This window comes from Streptopelia decaocto (genome assembly GCF_964273445.1).
Source record: "Streptopelia decaocto genome assembly, chromosome: 5".
NCBI lineage: Eukaryota > Metazoa > Chordata > Aves > Columbiformes > Columbidae > Streptopelia > Streptopelia decaocto.
In genome coordinates this window covers 26,895,183-26,922,193 of record NC_138659.1, presented here as the reverse complement: position 1 = coordinate 26,922,193, position 27,011 = coordinate 26,895,183, and the positions used below count along the sequence as shown (strand labels likewise).

Sequence of the window (27,011 nt, the reverse complement as noted above, 5' to 3'; positions counted from 1 at the left end):
ATATTTTTACTGACCTGTGCCTATTAAGCGTCTGAGCTGCAAAGCTTCTTTTGGTTTTAAACAGGCCATTACCTCTCATAATCAGAAGCAGAGACCTTCTGTTCCCATTCACTGCTGAGAACACGGCACACACAACCAGCACGGTTCACCATCTCACCCTCTCCTCCTGTTACACCCCACACACAAGTACAAAGGCTCGGTCCCGACATGGGCCCAATGCTTCTCTGTCCGGGTGCACATTGCAGGCCTCTCCAGGGTATTTTAGCTTTACTTTACCTCTTGCACAGTAACATGCAATATCTATCTCTGCTTCCCCCTTGCCCCTTACTGTAACAAAAGCCCTTCTGTTTAGACTATGCTCCATTAAGATGAAGGGCCATGGGTTAACAATAACTTGCCAGTATTACAGGGTCTAACTGAACAAAGACTATTTGTTTTCGGTTGGAAAAATACGGAAATTGAAGTATTGCACAACATGTTGATTATCAAGCTGTCTCAGTCTACAGAAGATTAAACATAAGGGACCCGACTGTGATCCTTCCTTCAGGTCCAGATGGTCTGTTTACACTGCACAGCATCTGCCTGTCCACATCTCTGCATCCGTATTTTACCTCCATTTTAGCATAACATCCTGCACAGTTCGTGCAAGCTGAGGGACAGCTTTCCACCTGCTCTTCCAGGTGAAGGAAAACTCTACCACTTACCTTACTCAACAGCAACGCACACTCCTATGGGCAGAGCTATATCTACCTGCTTTTGTTTTCCACCACAGCTGTGCCATAAAATGTTGGCAATGAGTGGAGATGACAAGAGGGAAAAAGAAAGCCATTCCCAAATACTCTTTATATGAGTTGGGGAATTTTTTGTATCCTGAACACAGAGCAGCAGAGCCCACCTAGCTGGCTCTAATGTAGCCACAGCATCTGTAATTCAGAATGACTAAGTGAAGCCCTTCTCGACCCTTCACGTTTCCCAGGTGACCCTAAGTCTCCCATAAAAAAAACAGACCTTCTCCTCTTCAAGTAAAAATAAAATACATTTTAAAACAAACCAAATCAGATTTATTATTCATTTAGTTCAACTGTAATCCAATTCCATGTTTCAATTGGTGCAGAAGTTCAGCAGTTTCCCAAGACCAAATATTGTGTTCTAAAAGGGAACAATTAAGAAGCTGTTTAGATTAGATGAATCTTCCCTTAGCCTCGAGAATTAGAGTTTAAACTATGCAAACTTGATAAGTGGATATCAAATTATTCAGGTTATCAAACAGATCCATTCTCCACACCATTAGCCAGACTACTGTGAAAAAGGAAGGTACCACAGCACAACAGACCCATCACCTCCATGGTTAGGTAGCTTTCAACAGCTGCTTGGCCAGACTACCTGAAAACAAAACTAAACCCACCAGATTCAATGTTCAGTTATGCTCAAACTCTCCCTGTTTAACTGAAAAGCTGCAATACCTTTGTCTGCTGCTGACTTTGGGCAGTGTTTGCACAGGAGAGGGCTGTGGTTCAGCAGCATCAAGGCACAGAATTGCCCACGGGCTGAAGCCTGGGGCTCCAGGCGTCAGCCGGACCATTCCCACTGCCTTATGCCTCTTCTCGATACCAGGGGAAACATTACCACCATGCAATCATTTCCCATTTGAGAGGCAGATCTTAGCAGAAACAGTTACTTTCACTTCTACTTTGGAAGTTTATTAGGAAGATTAGAATTTCACCTCCTTTTTTATTGAGAATTGACCTCAAATTGTACAAAAGGATATGACGTCATAAGTTTGGAAGTGGGAGCTAAAAGGTACCTAGGGTGCTTTGGTGGTGGGGTTTTTTGATTGTTTGTTTTTTGTTTTGTTTTGTTCAGGTTTTGTTGTTGTGTTTTGCTTTAAAAGTCTTTCTCTTTATGCAAAGCTCTGCAAAAACAACTAGAAGTGGCACAGTTCATACTGTAAGGATGTTCCAAATTATGCCAGATTACAAGGGCAGTAATAAAGTAACCTTCAAGGGTCTCAGAGACCAAACAACTAATGAAGTCCATATGCAGATAATCCTGAATAGTCAAAGCAGGAGAGCAGAATAAAAACACACACACACACACACACACACACACACACACACACACACACAAAAAGACCCCAAAACAAACCCATATATCCCAAACCCACCTAATTCTGATGTGGAAACCTTACTGTCACTGGATTTGTTTTTTTCTAGTGTCTTTACTTACATAAAGCACTCTTCACCACTTCTTACATTATACTCAAACTTTGCCATCTGGTAAGAAAACAATTAGAACAACCAACTTCCCATTAAACAAAACTGACCAAATACAAAGAGTAGATTATAAAACTGGCATGATTTCTTTAGATTAGTAGGTTATGCCATAGTACCTTGTGTTGAAAGAACACCAATGCTGCTCAGTCATCCTGTGAATCAATGTACATTGTCACACAGTAAAAACATACACTAGCGGTTGACATTGAACACATTCATAAAATAGTACCTGGCCACAGCTGGAGTAAATAGTGAAGAACCTCTATGTGTTTTTTGAAGTCCAGGGCACTAGCAAGCTCTTCCGAGTCTGTGAAGACTCTGTTGTTATGGTTGGTGGTCTCCTGCCTCTGGCTCAGTAACACAGGCCCAAAACATACAGCTAAATTCTGGCACGTCATCTTATTTACTTTATGGTAAGAAGCCACTAGTTTCAGGTGATCCAACAGCATCTTCAGAGTAGCCTAAAAGAACAAGATACTGCTCAGGAAACAAAACACTAGACAAAGGTTGTGTTGACATCCTAACGTCACTGCTCTCTAGAGGGGTAAGATCAAGGCTGACAGCTACGGTTTTTCTACCAACACCCATCGATGGAACATGTAAGAGCTGAATTAGAAAAGTCCATAAGACCATCACAGAACAGACTAGTTAAGACAGACTTCTTGGTAAAATTTAGCTTGTTTCTTACCTGATCTCAGTTTTACATGAATGGTTTTCCCACAATGGAAAGGGGACATCAGGAATGGGAGAGAAGCTGCAGAAGCAGTACAGATCATCCAGGTACATCAGAAAATAAAGAAACCCTCAGTATGACCTCGGCATCAGAACAAGCTTCCAGATAACTTGCAGGTTCTGTGCAGGTCACTCACTATCTCTCCCCCAGAAATGGGCTAACTGTGATTTTCAATAGAGGTGAATTTGGCAGGTGACAGTGCACAGCGCCATTACACTGCACAGTATGGGAAGTGAAGGCTTTATTGCACATACTTAGGAAAAAGGAATGCATTTGCCCATGTAATTATGACATACAGATCAGACAGTTCCACAGAAATGGAGCAGGACACCACACGGGAATAGTCTTCAGTATAAATGTAAAAGTAGTGATCACAGCTTTTCATTCAGTTTTACAGAGACAATATAAAATGCAAACTAGAATGAATCCAGCAATGCAGACCTTCTAATTAATCACAGCACGGAAGTATTTTCAAAAACACAGAGCATCAACAATCCAAGAGGACCATTAAGTTAGGAAACAAGTATACACATTTTGACACATTTTATATCCCATGTGAAAATGTTCCTTTATTTTCTGAAGCACGCAATTTACTTGAACCTGCTGACACTGCTCACCTTCTCAACATCTGGCAGGCAATCCAGAAGGGCTGCTGTGTGCTCAGAGTCACTCGGATCATTCTCGCAACCACTTGCTGTCATTTTCAAGGGATTTTTTGCCATGGCATCCAACACGGCTTCATAGAGCTGCTTTGTTATCAGGGGAGAGGGTAGCTCTCGCAGATAGTCCTTTAGGACACCTTCACAAGAGACACGAGAGCAGACACCTTTAACAAGCTGCAGATTCACTTTCCAGTGATTTTTGGGAGCACTAAGGTGCATCAGCTTCACCATCCCATGAGAAAATCCTCTGTGTCAGTGCCAAACACCGCACTCAGAACCAAGGGGTGGGAGGATGACAGCAAAAGGGCAGTGATCCCACGGGCTCAGCAAAGAGGCAGGAGGCATCTGTGCAACATCCCCATGAGGCTGGGGGCACCAGCACCCTTGTCCCCATGGCTTCTCCAAGCCCACGTGAGGCAGTTGATCACAAACTCAGGATGAAGTGGGGAGGAAGGTGCACTGCACCCAGAGAAGAGCGATGGGTGCCAGGGCTGCTGTGTGCGCAGAAGCGGGTACCTCGAGCATGGGGTGAGAATAGTTCCTGGTCCCTCTCCTGACTGGGGTGAGGGAGAGGTGAGGAAAGGAGCCCAAGGAAAGGAGCTCCTACAAATTAAAGTCTTCAGCCTCATGACACCTCCTCCTTTGTATACAACCAGCAATTAATTTTTCTGTTCAGCTTTCAGCTATAAAATTATGAGGGATAACCCCAGTGTCACATCCAGTAAAGCACACAGCATTTTCTCACCTACCAAAGCACAGACCAAAAAGATGTCCTCAAGAGGGAAACACCAAGTCCCCTCTGCCCCTGGGCACTCTCTATCCCCCAGCACACAGCTCGCTTCTGCTGTGACGGATATAATTCACAGCCACGGGAGACAGCAGCTAAAACAGCCATGCACTGAGCCCCCCCAGTTACGGAGACACATCACACCTTTTCAGAAGCTGGGGACATGCTGGAGGACAGACTGTTTCTGGGGGATGCAATGAGCAGGCAAGAGCACCGTTAATCATCTAGTCCTTACACAGATGCAAAAACACAAGAAAGAATTGAGCGTTTGCGTTCTTGCAAGCTAGCTTTAATGGCTGGCCGATACTTCAGCTTGAATGGGTTTCAGTGATTGTAAGAATAATTATTAAAAAATCCAAAACATTTAGACTTCTAACAGCAGACCCATGGAAAGGACACAAGCAGGATGCTATCCAGGAGAAATGTGTCCAAGTACCAAAATCTGACCCAAAATCTGAACAAGACAACCCTGCCTCCCAGCAGCTTTTACTTTCCTTAAAAAAGCCACATTCTGTGCCACAAATATCTACTCATTTTAGCTGGATCACAACTGAATTTAAATACCTTGTTAAGAAGAAACAGTGGATTAAAAGAACTTTTTGAAAGCAGGCACTGTAATTAACAAAGCAGCCTGTGCTCCAGAAAAGCAGAGTTGGAAAGGTAGAAGATTTTTTTTTAGTATGCACTCCTCATAGCCTTGTAAATTCCCAAATCACAGCAAATACCATCACACTGTGCTATTCAACAAGCAACAGTTTTTATAAACTCAGTCTTTATAACCTAACTGTAAACTGAACTATATAGCAGTGGGCTTTGCTATGAGGTCATTTCTAAAAAAATACAAGGAATGAAAGCTAACATTTTCCCCATCACAGCCATGTTCATGAGCAGAAGGCAAGTAAAAGTTGTATAAATATGTTTAAAAAAAGAAAAAAAAAAAAAAAAGCCAAAAAGCACTGCATCTAGCAGTAGTGCAGCTATTCAAACTGCCCTCTGCTTAAAATGGGAACCTCCCACCGGCAATAAAAAAAAGTACAAAAAACATCCATGTATTTTCCTGAAAAACATATTCCCTCTGGTGCTTTAGGTTTTTTTGTTGTTGCTGTTTTAAAAAGAATATGCCACTTCTGTTACTGCTCCACTTCAGTCGCTAGCTATTGTTTAATAACTTAATATTCCCCTCTCCTCACCAAATATTACTTCTTCCCCTCATTTTAGAGGGCCATGTTCCATGCGTGGATTAGCAGGTTAAAATATTAAGGAGACAAATGCGGCAGAGGCTGGTGCTGTACAACATGGTTTGGGATATTTTCCTTTTTCCGTAAGCAAAACACTAGCAAGAGATGCTGACTTTTTACCAGGATTTTCTTTTTTGGAAGGGAGGGTTGAAATGAGAATGAGTTTACAGTAGGAAACGCTAGGTCTTAATCAAGTCAGCTTAGACTATTGAAACACTCACAACTGTCTAGTAATAATCACTTAGTGGGAATTCCTGTAATAGCACCCATAGCTGTAGGACAACCACTTGCCAAAGGACTTTCTCCCATTTAGCCCTGAATAACAGGATAGTTTGAGAGCCATGAATGCCCCTTGACCTTTCTAAATCCTTTTGCTATTCACTCAGCTAAATTAGCCCTGTAAGAGGCTGCTGTTATTTTTTTTCCACGAATCTACGCTTCCCGCTGCTGCCAACCCACTAGCATATTCCCCTTGACACAACCACACACAACAAATTTAGACAGCAAGCAGAAGTTTCAATCCACTTCATTAATTCCTCATTTTTCTGACCCACTGAACTGTTAACAGTATTGCATGCGTTATGCAGAGATACGAATTCACGTGGATGTGAACAGGCGTGAGGCAACATGACTACTGGTCAGTTCCAAAAAGTGGCTGCACGCTTCTGTTTGAGCCATGAGCACACTTAGCTCTGTGTGAGGCTGTGCCAACCCCAAGAGCATTTCTCAGTCAAGATTTAATCATTAAATGTTCAATCTTGAGTCTTTGGAGACTTGTCAAAAAAAGAATATCTTTTTCATCTTTTGGAAAAGCAGCACTACTCAAATTTCAAAAAGGACGCAAGGCGGCACTTCTCTTCAAATCAGCCAAGATTTACGCTGAGGATTCATATTTTATGGAACACATGGTTTGGCTTAGAGAAGTATGAATCATGCGCATCAGCCTCAGCATTGCAAACACAACAGGGGAACCATTCCCTTGCAAACCAACTCCCCACGCACATGCGAGAAAGGTTTTGTGGGTTCTTTTATTCCTAGCACCAAGAATGGTGGGTAGGTTCCCCTTCCAGCCTAGATCACACTATTTACAATTAATAAGAGAGGGGGCTGCATTTCGGTCAGCAGAAGTTATGGGTGCAAACCCCCCCGGCTCATGCAGGACCCCTGCACTTGCTCCTTTCAACACACAACTAACACAGGCACTAATTGCAATCACACAGCACAGCTGTAGCATGGGAAAGCAGCTTTTTTTTTTTTTAAGTAATGTCTTCAAACTATTTTTTCCTTGTAAGGAAAACAACATATAAGTAAACTCTCACAATATAACTCATACAAAAGCATGCTCAATAGTCTTTCTGTAAGACAGACACCAAGACTCTAGTCCTTTCACGCTTACAAACAAATTCTGGATGCAAAAACTTATCCTTCAGTAGCACAAGCAAAAAAAGGACCAAGAGTCCAGCAGGACCTGCATGGTCACCAAAAGTTCACCATCACCAATGAGGCCTGCAGCAATGTACATTGAAAAAGTGAACTACACTTCTCTGTGTAATCACCGCATCACAACTTGTGATGGAAAGATCAGTCAGACTGTGCCGCCGCCCTTCCACTTTACATCAGTACCGAGCTCTCCTGCAGTTCAGGCTTAGGTTTCAGACAGTTCTGGTTGTTTCTAAGTGTACAATATATTCAGGGAAATCAAAATCCTTACAAAATGTTACAGGTTCTTTTATATATGGATGAGAATTAAGTTCCTATAGCCTTTCCCATGATACTCCTGAACCATTCCTGCAAATACTGTTTTATTGTAATGATTACTTGTAGCATGGGAGTGCAATGCCATTTTTATTATTCCAAAATTAAAAAAAAAAAAAAAAGTTTTCCATAGCTAAAAGTTTTCATGAACCAAATGGCAGTTTGCCATTTGTCTGCTTATAAGTCGATATCAGACAGTTTCTGCTGTTTGGCAGAAAACAATAATTTCATGGAACAATCTGTTCTTAGAAATTATCATTTTTTCTTATTAATTTATTTGTAAAGAGAAGAATAGTATAAAAGATCTTTTAAACTGGATAATATTTGCTTTTTAAAGGGTGAACACCATCAGAATGTAACACAAACACAAGTTTTGGCTGCTGTGAATGCTGGTACTTGTGAACCAACTATCTAGACATTCAGAACCAAAAGGCTTATTTAACCCAATGAATGTTACCAAGTAACATCATCTGATACCACTTTGTATAGTTATAAAGTGTAATGAACAAAATTAATTCCCAATACACTGAAATGAAGTAAATCAAACAGGGTAGAGCTGTCCTGTACATTGGATGTTACCAAAAGGAGCGTACAACCACTGGACTAGTTATTGAATCATTAGTTCATATTTATTCAATGTACAATTTATACCCTGACTACTGTTGTTACACTTTCTATCCCTGGATATATAAGAAATGAATACTTCTGCCTCATTTCACAGAGCAATTGGTCTACTTGGTGAGGCCTGAAATTAGATCAACTTTGGTTTACATAACAAGTATCAATAGTTATAAGACTGTTCCACTTTTAAGCAAACAGAAAAAAAGGTAAACAACTTGCACAATGCAACTTCCATATAAAGAGTTGATGCTGATGCAGAGGCTTCTCGAGACCTTCTCATCCTACACTCCCAGCCCTTCTCACCCATGCCAGGAGCTCACTGTGTGACAGCAAGTAAAGGGCCAGTCTCGTAAGCAGGAGAAATGATGATCCTGCAGCTCAAACTAGCCTGCACAAGATCATAAGAAATCTGTTTCCAAAAATCCTGCTATCTCCAACATAAAGGGAAGACAATGGGTTGATCTGAGATGGTCCTTCAATCTCATGCTGTAGAGCAACCAGCACAGCGCATGTCTCAAATCACAACCATGTTTTTCAAGATCTGCTGGAATATAAACCAACAGCAGAGATTTAACCTGCGCCAGGGACCTCGGCTCCTTTCACATTGCACTCCCCTCTGTAACCGTTGCCGAAAGCGGCTCCTTCCATACCCTCTTCTCTCCAAATCACTGCTGCTTCCTATTTACATCTCCCCAAGGTCACTGCACCTATTCTCACCTTCAGCAATACAAAGCAGCAGTTAACAACTCATTAAAAGACAACTGAAAAGTAGTTCAGAGCACAATTTCACCTTTTTGAAAAAGTACCTTACAAACGGGGCACAATGCTGTATTAAAAGAAAAGCAAGGAACTGGATTACCTGTTATGACATTAATATCTGGGTACTGGCTTTCACAGAGAGTCACAGCCTTGCTGTCCCTCTCAAACGCTTCCCGAAGCTCTTTCTTAACTGCTGCTGAGCCACACAAGCGATACAGGCCGACCACCTAGAAGTGAAAATAATGGCCACGCATCAGTCATTTTCCTGTACAGAGGACTAATAATTGACATCATGTGTTGCGTCATCCCGAGTGCAACAAAAAGAACTGCTTGGAAAGTTATGTCAAGGAAACTCAAACAGTGCAAACCATTAACATCAGACAATAATATATATTATCAGACACTGCACAAGAGACACAGCTGGGACTGTTAAGTGCTAAGTGAATAACGCTAATGTTTTCCATAACAGTGAATGTGCTGAGCAGTATTTTACTGACAGAACGTGACTTCTAAGTCAGAATCATTTAGTGCTTCATTTTTATGCAAACTTAGGAAACAAGAAAGCCAGAATAAACTAGAAAGTAACCAAAATTTAAATTATACATGATACCAGTAACCAGAGTTTCAAGAGAATTACGAATACTCTCTTATTACATCTGAAAGATGCTGTTTTAGAGATGATGAGATGTTGACTTGCAGGTGTTTCAAATTGTATGAAAAGTTTTATGCAAAGCAGGGGTTGTTTATCATGCTCAAGACAATAGGAATGGAACACACAACACTCTTAGACAGAATTATTAATTCAATCCACTGCTTTCATGCACTCAGATGTTGCATTTTATCATTATTTACTTTTCATTTTCATCAACACCATTTATATAAAGCACTCCTATGATATTAAGGAACTAAATCTTAAATACATCAATTGCACTTCCTTTTTATGAACTTCATAGGCAGCTGTAGTGAGCTAGTCCAAAACTACCATGGACTCAAAAGACAAGAAAAAAAAAAAAAACAAACAAATAATCCCTGATTTAGACTGTACTGACTTAGACCATATGAATCTAGGTTTGCAAACAAGACTATTTGTCTGGCCGTATATTAATTCCTGTTTAAATAAGTGGAAAGTTACCCAGTGGAATTTATACTCCCTGTTTCCCAAGACCAAATATGATCCAGTATTTGCCTAAGGCAATTTATTTTCACTCTAAAGTTGTCTAATGCCACATCTGAAATTCAGGTGGAGATGCCAGAAGCCTGCAGTCTATAGGAAAGTCAAAAATGTCAGACAAGCACGTGGTTAAAACAAGAAGTTAACAGTATATTTTACATTTTTGGTCCTCCATGTTCAAATACACAAATTAGATTTCATGCTCAAAAGCTCCAGGTACATTCAGACAATTCAGATCCCAGTTGCTTCATTACCAGTGTTGCCTTGATTACACAATATCATTTGCATGACTAGGTGCTAATAAGCCCAAAATAAAATGCTGAAACCATGGGACACATATATTGGAAAGAATAAAACTTCTCTTTTCCACTGATTCGCATTCACTATAAGAATCACACAGTTGCTATTAGCAGTGACTTCCAGCAAAGTAATTACACAGAAATACCATTTCTGTCTCTATTTTATGACCTAGGTTATAAGTAGCAGAGTTAATCTCATAACACCTGGAACTACATCCAACCTGCCATCAATTTAAAATAGTAACTGTGGTAGTTGTGATTACTACTTAATTTCACCTGAGCAAGAACAGGTGTAAAAGAAACTGAGGGCTCACCCAAACTGTGGAACAGTGTACAAGAGTCCTCCCACCAGTTCCAAATTAACTGCCAAGGGGAACATCCAGCCTCAGGACCGTGCATCTTTCTTCCTAACAGACTTCTTGTCCAGCATCTGTAACTGGGGATTTGTTTCCATACCTCATTTCTCACCCATATTTCTGTCCATTAGGTTACACCGACCAATAACCTGCATTAGGCTGAAGAGCAGACACTGGACGCTGCTGCCTTACAGCATCCACCTCCTGTCCTAATTTTGTAAACAACCTGAAGAAAGGTAAGGAGCAGTGGTATGAGGAAACAATTCAGCACCTCAGCATCTCCTCCTCATCTTAGTGCTGTACACAAACTGATGGCAGATGAGTCTTTGGCACACATGTGAGCAAGGTTTTGACAAAAGACCTGTCACTGTATGTAATGCCTCAATATTGGGTAGGAGGGAACATTATACTCTTATTTTTGCAGATAGATTCAATAAGTCCTTACAGACTGAACTGTGTCCCAGGAATTGGGCATTTTCAAGTTCTCAGCTCTGCTTTTTGAGAGTGACTACATGCTGGGGGCTGCAAGTTCATTTCACTATCCCTGGTCCTGTTGCAAAACTGCAAGGCACCATGCACCTCCTTCACAAAGACCAAGTTGGAACCATTGATTTCACACAGTTATGATGTTCACCAAACCAATGAAAAAAAGGTGACATGTAAAGGGGTTTATAATTTCCCCTTTTCTTCCTCACTGCTCATGCTCTGCAACAACAGCTGTCCCAACACAGAAATATTAACAAAACAGATTAAAATAAGCACAGTACCTGACAGCCTCTCTTTTCAATCTCCAGAATGCATTTTTGAGAGTGACTACATGCTGGGGGCTGCAAGTTCATTTCACTATCCCTGGTCCTGTTGCAAAACTGCAAGGCACCATGCACCTCCTTCACAAAGACCAAGTTGGAACCATTGATTTCACACAGTTATGATGTTCACCAAACCAATGAAAAAAAGGTGACATGTAAAGGGGTTTATAATTTCCCCTTTTCTTCCTCACTGCTCATGCTCTGCAACAACAGCTGTCCCAACACAGAAATATTAACAAAACAGATTAAAATAAGCACAGTACCTGACAGCCTCTCTTTTCAATCTCCAGAATGCATTTCTGCAGCAAAAGTGGCACCATCAAGCCTGCATTTTCCTTTTCTACAACTTTTCGAGCATCTACCCCAAACATCACAGGCTCCCGATCTGCATCAAGGCCATCAAGAGAGTTTTCCCACTGCTCCATGAGCGACAGCTTGACGTAAATAAGCCCCCTCGGTTCCAGTTTGACAGCCAGCTGATGTGTCTTTGTCACTCGGAAGAGAGTGGGAAGAGCCACAGTTCCATGACAACACACCCGATTTTTCCGTGGGGTGGGTTCCCAGCTGAACACCACCAGCTTTAAGTGCTGAGCGTTTTCAATCTCTATGTTGAATGTGTGGTCCATATCTAGAAATGTTGTCCTACATGTCAGCAGGGCTGTTCTTGCTTTGTTTACTGAGTCAACCTGTATTGCACAAAAGACATCTTTTGAGTCTATTCTTGGTGGTTTTAAGTCTTCAGCACCATAAAAGTGGATGCTCATGAGTCCAGAGATGTACTGAGAGCACTTGGGTTGATCAGAGAAGTTGTAGTGTCTGAAAGCATCAATATCTATTTCAGTTTTACCACTGTTACTTGGAAGACCCTCCTTTCCTTTCCCACACTTGGTTTCATGCCCATGTTTCCCTGATTTTGTTATAAGTTCAGGAGAGTCGCCATCACTGAGGTAACCACCTTTGTTGAAGGATTTGGAGCTCCTTGAGCTTTTCTTTTTGTAGGTGTGTTGTGATGACACGCTACTGTCAAGATGGTAACGACTTATCACGTTCCTGCTGGCAGCTGTGGTAGAGTTTCCAGAAGATGGCAGAGACACTGTATGGCTTGTATCCCGGCAGCTTCCCTTTGGCAGGGAAGGATTATCTGAACTAGTATGGCTTGACATTCCCTTGACACTCAACTTCCTGCTCAGCTCTGGCAGCTTTTTCATTTTCATAGAAAGCTTCCTCACAGTCCTGGGAGATTTAATTCTATCAGGGAAAGGCCAGTTGATTGAGCTGCCTTTTTTCAGAGGACTGGGACTTGGAGGAGAAACTTCTGTTGAGGGTACATCAGCCTTGTGTGCAAGTACAACTCCAGACCCTTTAGAAAAAAAAGAGAACGAATAATCATTTTCAAACCCCTCAGTAACGAAAAAATAAATCTTGAACTAGGGGAAAACATGCTGATTTGCTGTAACTTGATAAACGCAATTAATTTAGACAACCATCATTCATTCATCAGTCAGGTGTTCATGAGCATTCAGAAAGCTGTGCTCTGCTGACTTGTTCAGCCAAATTTGGCAGCTCATAGTCAGAAGACAGATTTGTTCTGCTTTTTGGAGATGAAAGAGCCAGAAACTACGTATAAACAAACGCGCTACCTCACCCGCTGCATCCAGCTCAATCCATTTGTGCTGTATTCCACATAGAAGCAGAAGGGGCTGCATTCCCAGGGCACAGGTGCAACAAAACTGGTCTTAAATGGGAAAACACTGGAAGGTGACAAATACACCCTTGTCTATGAAGCAGTTAGCTACATAGCCAACAGATCAACGTTGCCTACTCCCCTCTTAAGTCCAGAAGATAGACACTTGTCTCCAGTGAAGAATATGGCTATACTCTTGTGCATGTCCTTGTTACTCAGAAGAGCCCTAAATCCCTCCCATGTAGACCCAGGCAGTACTTCCCACCTTTTCTTCCATTTCTATCAGTTCCTCCTTCCACCATAGGATGGAGGAGGAACACAACAAGGATTTACTGCTTCCAAAAGCTGCATCCTGCCCTGCCTCATTCCTGTCTTCAAGTTCCCATCTTTTCTGGCACAAACATCCCATGAGCGGGCTGGAAGTGTCCCAAGTGACATCTTTGTGGGAAATCACCCACTTTTCAAGGTACCAAAAAAATTAAAAAAGAAAAAATCATAACAGTCAGCGCTGATGTTGAAGAGCGAAAAAGAAAAAGAGACCTCCTCAATTTAGTAATAAGGGACAACTAATTAAGGAACATGATCAGACAGACAGTACTGCACACAGTCAGGAACCTGCGGTTCACCTCATGCTCCAACACTTGAGGAAATCCAAACACCAAGTTATAGCTCAAGCTGTTCTCACTTTCACCAGCATGAGGCAGTAATGACTGTAGGAAAGGCAACAAACAGATTTACAGGAGTTAATGAAGCATCCCAAGAGGGGAGCTGAAGCCAGAATGATAGATATTAATAAAATTATGTGAGTACTCTCACAGTCACTTTTCTATCCCTTCAGAAACAAACAGTGGTTCTTGCTATTAATAGCAATAACCACCCCGTTCACCCATCACTTTGCAAATTTTAGCAGCTCCCAGCAAGACTCATGTAACCTTGCTGGTGCAGGGTACCCCGCAGCCCCCGAGCACACTAACCCTGAGCGGTGCAATTAGCCCAAGCAACTCGCAGAGACTCAGACACCTATATCCATCCGTCATCCTCCCTTGCTAGCCAGGGAAGGGGGGAGTCTATTTACAGCATATATATATTAAAGCAAAAAAAAAGCATTGTTTTCACAAGCTACTTGGTAAATCATACTTTACAGACATTTCTACTACACATTTCTCAAAGTCTTTAATTCTAAACTAATCACTTCGAGTCCAAACCACCACACAGCTAGTGATTTTTACAAGTCCCCTGTTCATTCAAATTCTTTTTCACCATTTAACTATAACTTACTTTTATACTTAGCTTAAATAGTTAATCAGATGATCTGGTCTTTGACCAAAATGATTCGTTGTTTTGTTTTTTCTCCCCCCAAAAAACCTTACAAAGACTAGTTCTAGTCCCAACAGAAGTTTGGCTTTAATAACTTTTGCAGATAGTTGCTTAAAGGAGTATCTTTATAAAGGAAAGTTTCAGTTATGAAGGATATCACAGAGAATCTGTTTTCCAGAGCAACAGAGGAAAATTCATTTAGCCCTCCATCTCATAGAAGTAGTTCCTTTGCAGGGGAAGGGCTATTTCTAGCACGCCTGCTGTGCTTTTCTGCCAGGCAGCTAGTTAGAAATGTGGTGTTTGATAAAGGCGGACAAAGCCTCCCCTTGTACTGCAAATCACAGCCCGGTCCCACTGGTGGGCTGGCCCGGGGCGCTGGGCAGCGATCAGTGCCACACTTCAGCCTGTACCATTAATCTTCCCTTTCTGTCAAAAGCCTCTGGCACAGGCCTGGAAAAGCAAGCCAGCAAATTAAACTTCCCCCCAGCTCATTAAAACCAAAGAGCCAATCTAACACTCTGACTTTTATGTGTCCAACTTCTGCTGCATTTAGCACCAAATAGTTAAAATGAAATATGTGGCTGGAAGAAACTGAACAGTGGAGCATTATGCAGGACGGTATTCCCATCAGCACTGAGCCACATCTTGTTCCGCTAAAGCCAGCAATGTGCTGAGGTATGCACGCAATTTTAAAGAGTGTCCATGACACAGCTCTGAACAAGCTGCAAGGGGAGCAGTAGCACAGCCTGGTCACACCGCATGTCCCCAGCCAGCCCTCTCGACACAGGCTGCCAGAGGAGCTGAGCTGAGTCTCACTCCTTTCACCACAGTACAGGCTGCAAACCACTGTACTGTGCTGCAAACAGGCTCCTCACTGTGCCTGTCCCCTCTCGCTCCACCACTGCACATCCCATCTGAGCAGTTAAACTTTAAAAATATCCTTATGGAAGGATGGTAGGAGGAGATGAAACTTAGGAAGCACCTGTCACACAGATGACCACCAGGGCAACGGCATGGTCAGTTTCTTGTGATGCAGCTGACTATATATATAAATATATATGTGTGTGTGTATATACAATTCATTTATTTTTTACAGTGAGAGCAATCAATCACTGGAACAACGTCCCCATTGCTGAAGATTTTCAAGACGTGACTGGACAGGATGCTATGTAATATTATCTAGGTCCCCTTTCCCACCAAAAGGACCAGATGATCTTCTGAGGTCTTTTGCAATCTGGGCTGTTCTATGATATAATTGTCTTTACTACATTTACCTTATGCTTTCCAGAAGATTTAGCAGTATAAGACAAAAAAAAAAAAAAAGCTTTTGAAGGCCAACACAATTCGAATTGAAGCGACTTGACATGGTAAGTGCCTGCTTCTATCAGCTATTTGTTCGGCTTGACCAGCAAAGCCACCTTTCACTTTGCTCAGCAATATGCCCATGTGAAAGGATAAAGCTTTTTCATGACTGGATAAACACCTGGAGGGACAGGAACAGCCCAGGGGGACACAGTGCTCCACAAACACAGTCCCCCGGTCCCTCCCCACCCAGCCAGGCGTCCACCTGGGCAATCGCCACCATCCCCAGGGTGGAACAGGGCAGCCCCGACAGACCGTTCCCTGCACAACCCTGTCCCACGGCAAGGGGGGACTCAAACTGCCTGAAGCACTGACAACACAGCCCCTGCCAGACACACGCAGTGATTTAGCACTGTAAAAATGCCTGTCTGACCCTGCTGAACGTTGTTTACCTCTGCATGGGCACACTGTCATATTGACTGCTAGCAACATGCTATTTTACAAGCACATTTGATTCCCCTATTATACACATAACATTCCTCCTTGCTTAAGCTAGGGTTTCTGAGTTATTCCGAAATTCCTCAGAAGACCTGTAATTTATTCATATTTTTGGGACAACAAGTTGAGGTAAGTCAGAGAACTATCACTTCCTTATGAGAGCAAACTATTGAAATATCAAACAGCCACATTCATAGCTAATGGAAATGCTGAGTTCCCACCAAACTAAACCTGATAGTTACTGATCTGGATCCTCAACTGACACAAATGGCACAGCTCTACTGATGTCAAAGGCTGTTAACTTAGGTGCAGGCAAGTTATGTTTTTTCATCCTCAGACAGTTCCAGACCTACACAACTTCAGTAGAATGGTAAATGGCATTAAGAGAATTCATGCTGCCTCAAATTCAAGCAACTGCTATTAAGATATAAGGAAAGCATCACCTCTATTCACATGTGCAACTGTGGATTAAAAAACAAAAACAAAAAGACACACAAAAAAACCCTTAAAAACACAAAAAGGAATTTTCTAAAAATTGGAATTATTTCTATGCAACATGTTAATTGTCTAAATAAACTGAAGAAACCCTCTTAAGGATTTTTTACCTTTATAAATATTACTACTTTTACCAATGCAGTCTCTGAGTTCTATGCCACGTAATGCTTCAAAGAATGGAGACACTATTAAACAGGTAAAAAAAAATCAAAAAAATCAAAAAATCTTTAAGAGCCCTTTAAAGGTAGCTTGTTTTCATCAAATAGTATGCACACTGACATTAATTAAGCTGTGACAAACCCATAAACCCAGGGATCACTTTTACAGGAGAAGAAGATACAAAATAAATTGCTTTAAATAGCCCATTAATTAAAAAGAGAAGTGATTACAGAATAACCTCCCAAGGCTCATGGAGAGGTGAAGGGGCTGACCACTGCCTGCCCTGCATCAGGGCGGGATCCTCAGAGCATCACTGACAGGGGTACGCCAGAGAGAGGAACATGTACGCATAACAGCACTTCAGATCTCTGACCAGACTTCAGTATCCACAAACAAGCATGAGTTTGTTGCAGATATTTTAAACATCAATGGTTCTGCAATACACATAAACCACGGTCGGCTCTGTTCTGGCGCTGGAGCCGCGCCGGGATGCAGCACCGTGGCTGATGCCACGCACGGTCCCACTGGGCTGGTCAAATGACAATTTCTTCCCCTCACTGTGTCTTTCACGGCATGAAAAGCAGCTTTTCCCCATTTCCCCAGTCGGAAGGTACAGTTATTCAGTACAAATCAGAAACTGAAAAAGGCAATAGCTATTTTAAATTAACTACTTCCACTCCGCAGCTGCTACATCCTTTTGCCTCTTTCACCAGCAGGTCTTTATGGCATTGTCACCTCACGTATCAAAGACACATGCATGAAAAAGCCCTTGACCTTCCAAAGCACGTGCACAAACTCCCCAAAAGCCCACTGCCAAACTGGCTTCAGCTCTGCAGCAGGACAAGGGAGCAGAGGGACCTTTCTGCCACATGCCAAACGATTTTGGTATCTCAAACATTACGCATGAATGCTTTTCCGCCTCATGAAACCAAAGCTCCTTGCACTTGGAAAACAAACACACAAAAAAATAAGCAAATAGTATTTGCAATGTGTTGAAGGAAACTGGTAGATAGGATTTGCCACCCAGTATACCCTACATATATTGCTGGAAGCTTATTTGCAACATCTAGGCATGCAAAGTATTTGCTTGCATTGGCACCAAAAGATGTATTTGGAAACCAGGACAGTGGGCACAGTCTAAGTGGAGAAAGAGCTCTGTAGTTTAAAAGCGATTTAAGCCAAGCTCCAGTTGGCATGTACTGGGGAGTATAGTACCAACCTTCACTTCCTACAAAATTGAAAAGAAATCTGTTCATAGCAATTCCTCTCAGGATTTCCCATCCAGACAACTAACACACATACATTTTCAGAGCAAAAGCACAGTCCAGGTCCTGGCAACCTACATTGCTCAAGTCCTACCAGGATGCCTCTGAGATACAGACACATGTGAGATGATCCCACTGATCAGGTGAACACTAATCCCAACAATAATCCTCCCCAAAAGCAAAAATATTACAAATTCTTCAGAAGGTACTATTCAGAGCTCCACAACGTAAATCTATCGCAGGAGCTGACATTATGAAGGGGTGTTTTTCTTCAATATTTTGCATCTATAAAAACATACAGTTCTAAACATTTGTAAAGAAAATTCACTTCAACATTTTATATATGCAAAAGCTATATATATTTTTTTCGTATTGCATATAACAAAAAATATTCCCATTTTCCAACCATAAACATTCTGCCTGTGCAAGGACAGAGACCCCAAATTAAAAACCGTCTCCAGGGTCCTTTCCACTTAAACTCTTCTCCCACAGAACTAAGAGTACGAGCTGGCACTATGTTTCTACATTAATAACTTGGAAATGAGTTACCTTCTTATTCTTACCTTTTGTGTACTTCTTATAAACAAAATACATAGAAATGCTTTATTTTTAATCAGTTTCCTTTTAAAAGCCAGCACAGCTACAATAATTCACTAAGGAATTACCTGACAAATCCTATTAGCGTAAGTGGCATTTGCTGTAGGAAGGAACCAGATTAACACCAGGTACTAATGGTGTAAATTAAGACTGTGGGGTAAGTTAGCACCTCTAAAACTATGATCCATTTTACTGATAACATTTACAAGAAATATCTATTTGCTGCTGTGTTTGGAAAGATACCCAATAACTGAATCCTATCATTTATTTTTTTTCTTAATATTCTGCCTAATAAAGAATCTCAGAAAAAAAAAAGAAAAAAACCAAAAGAAAAAAAATCCATGACCATTTTCTCTCTACAAAATTGAAAATCCAAATAAGGCAGGAATGTCTAAAGTTATAGAGGTAAAATTGATTCCATTATCCAAAGAAGAAAACAGAAGATGACAAAATGAACAACTATATATTTTCTTTTTATGGTGCCCTACTTTTTTATGTCTGTGCTTCTCAAAATCTAATACTTCAGACTCTAATGCTAACCAATATTGACATATATAAAAATCATATCAATCAGAAAGGTAAGCAAACTTTTCCCCAAAGCAGTAATTGCTTATTTGTTAGGAGTTACTGCTTAATGTACCCAGCTCTCCAAGAACATAGACACCTATTCCATAGCCATTGTATAATTCAAACAAGGTCCTAACAAAAATAAAGTTAAATTGGCCATGTTGTCCTTCATGCAGTAATTTTGTATGGATGAGCTGTCATTTTAAATTTCACTGAAAACAACTGTAAACACCTTAACTGGATTAAAAAGAAGAACTAAGCCACTTCTCCATAAGAAAGCCAATTACTGAGCAGCAGGAATCCACTTCATCAATTAATCTATTCAATGTGATCACTATTCAATACATGCAAAAGAAGAACTGCATTTAAAGTACCTTAATTAAATCAATGCATAAAAAAAAAAACAATCAGGAGAAATCCCTAACACTTTTCTCCTGGTTTCATAAGACACTTTAAATGGACAATTTTGCTTTCAGAAATAAATGTTTCTTCAGCATGAAAACAATTTTGATTTTTATCTTCTTATATAAAGGGATTTATTTTTTAAAGAAATAGTCACCTATATACTGAGAGATTAGCCACCTAAATGAGGGTCAAACAGTCTGCAGGACACACACGTGGCTTTCCTAAATAACCATGCTTACTGACCTCTCCAAAGCACCTAGAGCTCCAATGACAGCAAAAATCTACCCAAGAACATGATATTCCATTTATCTTGCAAGCAAACACAACTGGTCTAAGTATTTAATGCAGCTGTAAAGTGAGCTATTTCTAAATAAATGCCCAATAACCTTAACACAGTTTGCTACTAAAAATACACTTGTATCTGCAGTGTTTCCACAGAAAGAACAAAATGTGAGGTCCCAGAAGAGACGACGGAGTGTTTGTTCTTCCGCTGTTTACAGCAGTTGCTTTGGTGCCTTTGAACACAACCCCTGTTCCCAGAAGGAATCTCTGCACTGGGAATTGGGCTCAGCAGCTCCCAGCACACAGGGACATGGGGCCAAAGCCCAACGGGACGGCCAGGCTAGATGGGGCCACCAGGATGGGGGCTCCTGCAAGGCCAGTGCACACCCAAGCTCCAACACCAGCATTTCAGGTCCTCTCTGCCGAGCTGGGCAGAAATACAGGCTCTTAAATGTCAGTACAAAGAAAGTATGAACTTTCTCCGAATTGGGGAAGCTGGAATTCCCTGTCTCCTGAACTTCACACTAAGTTTCTAACATCAACAGGTTACTGGAGTTAAGGTCAAGATAATATAAGGCACATCGGTAATTTAAAATAATTCCTTTTTGGAAAGGGTTGGGGTTTTCTCTCTGCTTGCTTTTGTTTGGTGTGGTGCTGTTTTTGTTAGGGGTTTGTTTGCATTTTTTTTAATAGACTGCAAAAAAACTTTAATAAGATGCTGAATTCACACACTAATGGAATTATGGAAATGAGAGTGTCAAACACTCAGCCAAAGATAACAAGGAATAAAGAGGTTGGCTTCTGAAAGTGAAAACCACTCCTCTCCAGTCTATTAGATTAGAGATCAGCCTGAGACAGCCAACAAGACGGCAATTACAGAAAGCAACATGATGAATAGCGTTTATATGATCTTCCAAAACGTCTTTATTAAAAAGTCCCAGACAGCAAGTTAAAGAAACTTCTACAGACATTAAGTAGCTCCTCGGCTGGAATCCAAAGCCAGGGTTAGACACTAGTTAGCAGAAAGGAAACCCAGTGTGTCCTCACATTACCAGGTTTTAGCGAATTTGCTTTGTAAAACCTTTGCCTTAAGCAAGCCGAGGGACAAAGAGCACAGAGGACAACAACACCTGGACATGCCATGAACAAGCTGACTGAGAAACCACTGCGCAGCTTTACATTTAGTGGCCATCAGTCGCACAACACGAGTCATTTTTTGTGAACACGACATGCATTTCCACCGGAAATTTGCTTGATAAAGATAAAAGGAGAAGGAAAGGGAGACAAAAGAAGGGTTTATTATTCCTCTAAAAGAAAACAGGACATCGTACTTTTAGGTTGCTGAACCCTCTTACCTGTTGAAGGGCACTTAAAAGCAGGATTGTCCTCTGCTGCCGGCAGGCTGGGAGTCTTGCAGGCAAACCTCTGCCGGTGCTGCTGCACGTGCTGCCCAGCATGCCTGGCATCGGCCTGACTCGCTTCACTGGGCTGAACTGTCCGGCTGGTCCCCGTGCTCCCCACGGAGCATGGGGGACCCTCGTGGGGACCTGTGGCTGTCCCCGAGTCACCCCCAGGGAGGGGGTTGTACCGAATCACTGGGGAGCCCGCAGCAATAGGGCTTTTCACAGCATGAGAGGGGACCCTCAGCAAGTTGGGCTCATCATCTTCAGGGATGGGGTTGTACCATATTTCTCCTTCATCATCTGCGTCATTATCCTCACCAAAGTCCGAAGCGGCGCTCCTTGGCACGGCAGGACCTGCAGTGCTTGGCAGGGCACTGACGGGGGCGCAGCTTCGCACCGGGCGCTCCCGCCACACGGGTGACGTGGAAGGAGCCCGCGGCACTGGGGGTTCAGACAGCAGGATGGGAGATTTGGGTACCGGCATAACAGCCTCCTGCGTTTCTTTGGAGGTATTGTCTTCTGCTGGCGGAGGAGGAGATCGGTGCGTGCTCTGCTGCAGCCAGCTGCGTTTCTTAGAAACAGTGATGCTGTTCACCCGCGGCCTGTGCACGGGGACCTCGCTGGCCTGCGAGGACTTGGGCTCCTTCCTGCTTCTCGAAGCTATGTAAACATTTTCTATTAGATCTGTTCCCACAAAGACAAAAAGAGAGGAAAAAACAAATGTTTAGAATATAATTTTTTGTTTTGACAGATGAACACATATGCTGTCATATGACATTCGCATTAGACCTCATCCAAAAGGACAAAAGTTGATGTGATCATAAAATTATATTTTAGCCTGTCAAACCAGAATGTACACATAATTAACAAAGAGCCAGACTTGTTTGGCTGTATTTTTAACACCATGTAATTTAGATAAATGTCAGTGAGATAGCCCTGCTGAAAGGTCACGCATACTTAGATACAGCTGCTTCTTGTTCAGCTAAGTTCAGGTATCATTACTTTGAAAAGTTCCTGTGTAGTGTTTCCATGGTTTGTTTATGCCAATGAAGAAATAGCCCCTGGTTTTCCTATAATGTATACCTTAAATGGCTACAAAAAAACCTCACGTAGATTCACTTCTAGATTTAGATACAAAATGAAGGTGAGGAACAGGCTGCCCAGGGAAATGGTGGAGTTGTCATCCCTGGAGGGGTTTAAAAGACAGGTAGATGAGATTCTTAGGCACATGGTTTAGGGGTGGACTTGGCAGTTCTAGGTAATGCTAACTGATGATCTTAAAGGTCTTTTCCAATCAAAATGATTCTACGTATCTTTATTTCTTGCACAAAAAAACTCCAGAAAGAACTATCCTTACCAGCTTCATCATGTAATTAAGACAGAAGTATCCCTGATTTGCAGGGAATAAAATGAAACACACCATCATGAAAGGAAAGAATGAGAAGGAGGAAATGTAGAAAAGTTTTCAAGTATCTCATTACACAATGAAAATTTCATGAAACACTTAATCAGATTTCACTGACTGCCCCCCAAGCTTGACACGATTTCTTTAAAGCAACAGCCAGACATTTAGTTATGCATAGAAACAGCCACTTCCACTTGAGTCCCTTGTCAGAGCAGGTCCAAGGTGCCCGCGCAGCTGCGGTGCCAGAGCCCGGCGGACTGCAGGGCTGCAGCAGCACGTCCCGGCCGGGGAGGTGGGACCATGCAGGGCAAACACCAGCCCCTTCACAGGAAGGAAAGCTGCATGCATACAAATGAGAAACTCCGGGGTCAGGTAACCCCGGTGCTCCTCTGTGGAGGACAAGCCAGACAGGGTTGGCCGTGACTGAATGGGGATATAACTGGATTCTTAAAAAACAGATGACTCCATTTCATGCAAAGCCTCCTGTAACTCAAAGTTCCAGATGGGAGCACTTATTTGATATTGCCTGAACAGTATTCTCATCAAAAAATTATTTACACACCAATAATGGATGTTAAAATACATACACCTCTCTGGAGGAGAAGCTCTGTAAATTCAGCTGAGTTTACTGTAGAGAGGGTAACAGGAAAAAGACAGACAGTTGAACACCTTCTCTTTGACCCTCTTTTTAGGTTTGTATATTAATGACAGAGAGGTCCTTGATAAGATCTGAAAGACTATTGTTTCTCTTGATCCAAGATTCATCATTTGGTGGTTTCTTTAAAAAAAAAAAAAAAAAAAAAAAAAAAAGATGTTTGCTTGTTTAGCTAAACTGCAATACAAACACTACTTGTGATTTGAAGAATTAACTTGGTTCAAAGAATTAACAAACCTAAATGTGCTCATTTTGAAGCCTGCACACACCTCCATTGAAGTGCTTTGCTACACTGCAGCCTGAATCAGTCAATTAATTAATAGAATCTGAGGAAAATGTGAAAGCAGGGCCGAGGATGCAGAACTCTGGCAAAGTTTCAGTGAATTGGCAGCAATCATATTCCTGTCCCCATCCATAGCCTGGAAATGTAAGCCCATCATCATTAAGGTTACCCTTTACTATTTCAAGTAAGAACTAACCAAAAGGATGGGGAAATAATCTGCAGTGGGCATGGGGTTATGCCTACATTGCCAAGAAGTCACGTTGGATCTGGGATGTCTTGGGCAGGCACCTTCCTGCTGGTGACAACTACCTCAAAGCCCTCCACTGCGGTCCTTGCTCCAGTGACATGAATAGATGGAGCATCTGAGAGCTGTATTTCCACAAACAAAAATATCTGTTACTTCCTGCCCCACTGCAGAAACACAGACCCTCCCACGCTGGTTAAGAGAGCACACAGTTCCCGAAACAGCAGGTTCCAAAGTGGTACAGTGTGCCTAAATATACACCCAGTGCCACATCTGGCCTCAGCCTCAGCCTGCCCTTGTGTCCCAGAGGCAGCAAACGCACAAAGCAAGCTCAGCTTTGTTTTCAACATCCGTCTGGGTATCTCAGTAACGAACCACCTGCAAAAGCTTACCACAGAAACATTAATAATCAAGTACCTCCAGTGCACTCCAACAACCCCGCTGCTTGCAGAGACATGCCACATATCACAGGTATTCACAGCTACCCCTTCTCTGTCTCCAAATCAGCCAACATGCTGCCAGAGGTCACTGACTGTAAATGTTCACTGAATCTCATCAAATGATACACTGACATGCAAATCTCCCAGCTGCAGCTCCTGCAATCGATAGCTGGATTTGCAAGTGTTGCTTCCCCTTTATTCGAACTTGGCCCTGGTCCGGAAAACCCTTATGCCTGTGTTTATTTTAGTAACAAACTGTTTCACATGCAAGTATCTGCACAACCAGTGCTTCATTGTAACACAGCAAGTTTTCAACATCATTAGCTGTCATAGTAACAAGCCTAATTTAAGCAAATACAAAGTTTTCAGAGGTGCACAGGTCAGGCACATACTTTTGGTTCTAGAGCAAAGTTTAATTCAGAAGAATGCTGATGACTGTCTATTAGCACTTCACTTTAACGTATTTAATATATTCTCCAAAAGAGACCAGGCCTCCATATAGATACATAACACAACAATAGTTCCTCCTTCAACACAGTGTTTAAGGAAAAACAAACAAACAAACAAGTCAGGTGTTCCCTTCACCTTCCAATCTATCTACAAAACATTAAATAAATCACTATTTAAAGTTAAAAATATTATGGTAACAACACACTTAACAGCTCAGAAACCAGAGCTTCGATGTTTCAGCACAACTGATATCAAAATTTATATTCTGTCTACTATGAAGGCAACTATATTTCAATGTGGTACTGTGTACTGCTTTTCAAACTGCAATGAAGAGAGGAACAGCTTTTTCCAGCTTCTCCATATATGGATCAAAACCATTCCTAGTTCTTCTGGTTGTAATAGTAACTATTGAAACACATTTTCTTTCACTAAGTTTCCTAGTAAAACTATAAAATATAATAATTATGTATCTAAAAGGAACAACAGCAAGACTAAAAATTGATTTGTAACTATAAAATACAATAATTATGTGTCTAAAAGGAAAAACAGCAAGACTAAAAATTGATTTGTAAGCTCTCAAGCACACACACACACAAAAGCAGCAAACAAAAGCCAAAGAATGACAAACAGTCATATGATAAGAAAATGATGAGGGACTCACACAGTGGTCTAAATTTAAAAAACTCTTATTTTAATGAGGAATTTTTATTGCCAAGAAAAAGAGTGATACTATTGTTGAGGATTGATTTAAGACCTAAATTTAGATTTGCTGAAGAGCCTGATCTCTGTTCACAACAAATTTGAAGGTTACACAAGACCTGGGGTGGGGGGGGAAGGGAAAAAAAAGACAACTTTTCCAAACATAAATAAATAACTTATTTAATTTCACTGCATACTGGCAGCTGCATTGAAAACCCTATCCGTTTCAAGGCTCTGTTTTTGTTTTATTACAGTTTATATAAATTAGCACTGACCAATGAAAATAAAGTCAGCTTTTAAACATGGACGGTTCCATAAGGAATAAACCGGCAGCGAGTCCTTTCCCCTGCAATCGCGGACTTGCTGCAAAGGCTGAAGTTAAAGCGAAGCCGCGATGCTGCGGGAGTTACGGGATCAGCTGCCTTCTGCTTTAGCAGCTCACAGCATTCCGATAGATCCCTTCTATTCCGGTATGCTAAAACACAAATGTAAAGTACAAGCTACAATAAACAACCTCATGGATTTCTAGAGAGAAACCAGATCTTCCAAAGGCATGAAAAATTAATTGTTTTTTCTAAAGCGCCATTCCCCTGCCTCGGGGAGCTTTCTCTGCCTAGTTTGGGAGGAGTAACAAAGTTACCGTCTGCAAGGAACACCGCCGGGTTAGCACGTGAAAGCCGCTTCCACGGAGAGGTGGAAAATGCACAGACCCGGGCAAAGCCCCACCGGCAGCAGCACCGGGGCCCGGCACCCACCGCCGGCCCCGCCCGGGGCTCTCCGGGGCAGGGGCCACGGCGCATCCCCGGCGCCCACGGGGCTCCTCGACCCCCTCGTCCAGCGGGGAACCGGCCGCCCGCCGCCGTCCCGGCGCTCCCGCCCGGCAGGTGGAAGGGCGGCCGCCGGCGGGCGGGCAGCCGGAGCCGCGCAGCCGGACCCCCAACCGCCCCGGGCACTTACCCTGCGGGGCGCACACCCCGCCGTGGCGGTGCCCGGCGCCCGCCGCCGCCCCTCGCTGGGACCTGCTGCCCCGCAGCTTGGAGAGCGTCCTGCGCAGCGGGTCCGCCATGCCTGGGAGCCGCCTCCCCGCCGCCTCAGCGGGCGCTGCCCCCCAGCCCGCCGGAGCCGGCCGGCCCCCTGCGCGGCAGCGGCAGCCCCGGGCCGCGCTGCCCCATGGCGGCGTGGCTCCGCGCGCCCGGCCCCGGCTCCGCCGCGCACATACTTGGCATAGCTGAGCGGGGTGAGAGGGCGCCGCTCTGCGCATGCGCGCCGCCCGCCCCCGCCCGCCGCTCCCCGCGGGGCTCCGGGGCCGCTGCCGGGGTGCCCGGGCCGGCCCGTGAGGCGGGGAACGGGAGTCTCCCCCACCCGTCGGAGGGACGCCGGTCCCTACGGTGCAGGGTG

The 27,011-nt window shown here is 42.7% G+C and overlaps 1 protein-coding gene across 1 annotated transcript in view; it reads right to left on the bottom strand.

Annotated features, from left to right (window-relative positions):
* Positions 1 to 26,721, bottom strand: part of SYDE2 (synapse defective Rho GTPase homolog 2) — a 29,805-nt gene extending 3,084 nt beyond the window's left edge. Inside the window, exons 1-6 of the mRNA XM_082052449.1 lie at positions 26,571 to 26,721; positions 21,390 to 22,121; positions 11,727 to 12,823; positions 8,929 to 9,055; positions 3,624 to 3,805; positions 2,503 to 2,734 (exon numbers count right to left, since the gene is read on the bottom strand). Coding sequence (XP_081908575.1) covers positions 2,503 to 2,734; positions 3,624 to 3,805; positions 8,929 to 9,055; positions 11,727 to 12,823; positions 21,390 to 22,121; positions 26,571 to 26,679 — 2,479 coding nt within the window. The 5' untranslated portion in view covers positions 26,680 to 26,721. The remainder of the gene's footprint in view (positions 1 to 2,502; positions 2,735 to 3,623; positions 3,806 to 8,928; positions 9,056 to 11,726; positions 12,824 to 21,389; positions 22,122 to 26,570) is intronic.
* Positions 26,722 to 27,011: the final 290 nt, after the last annotated feature.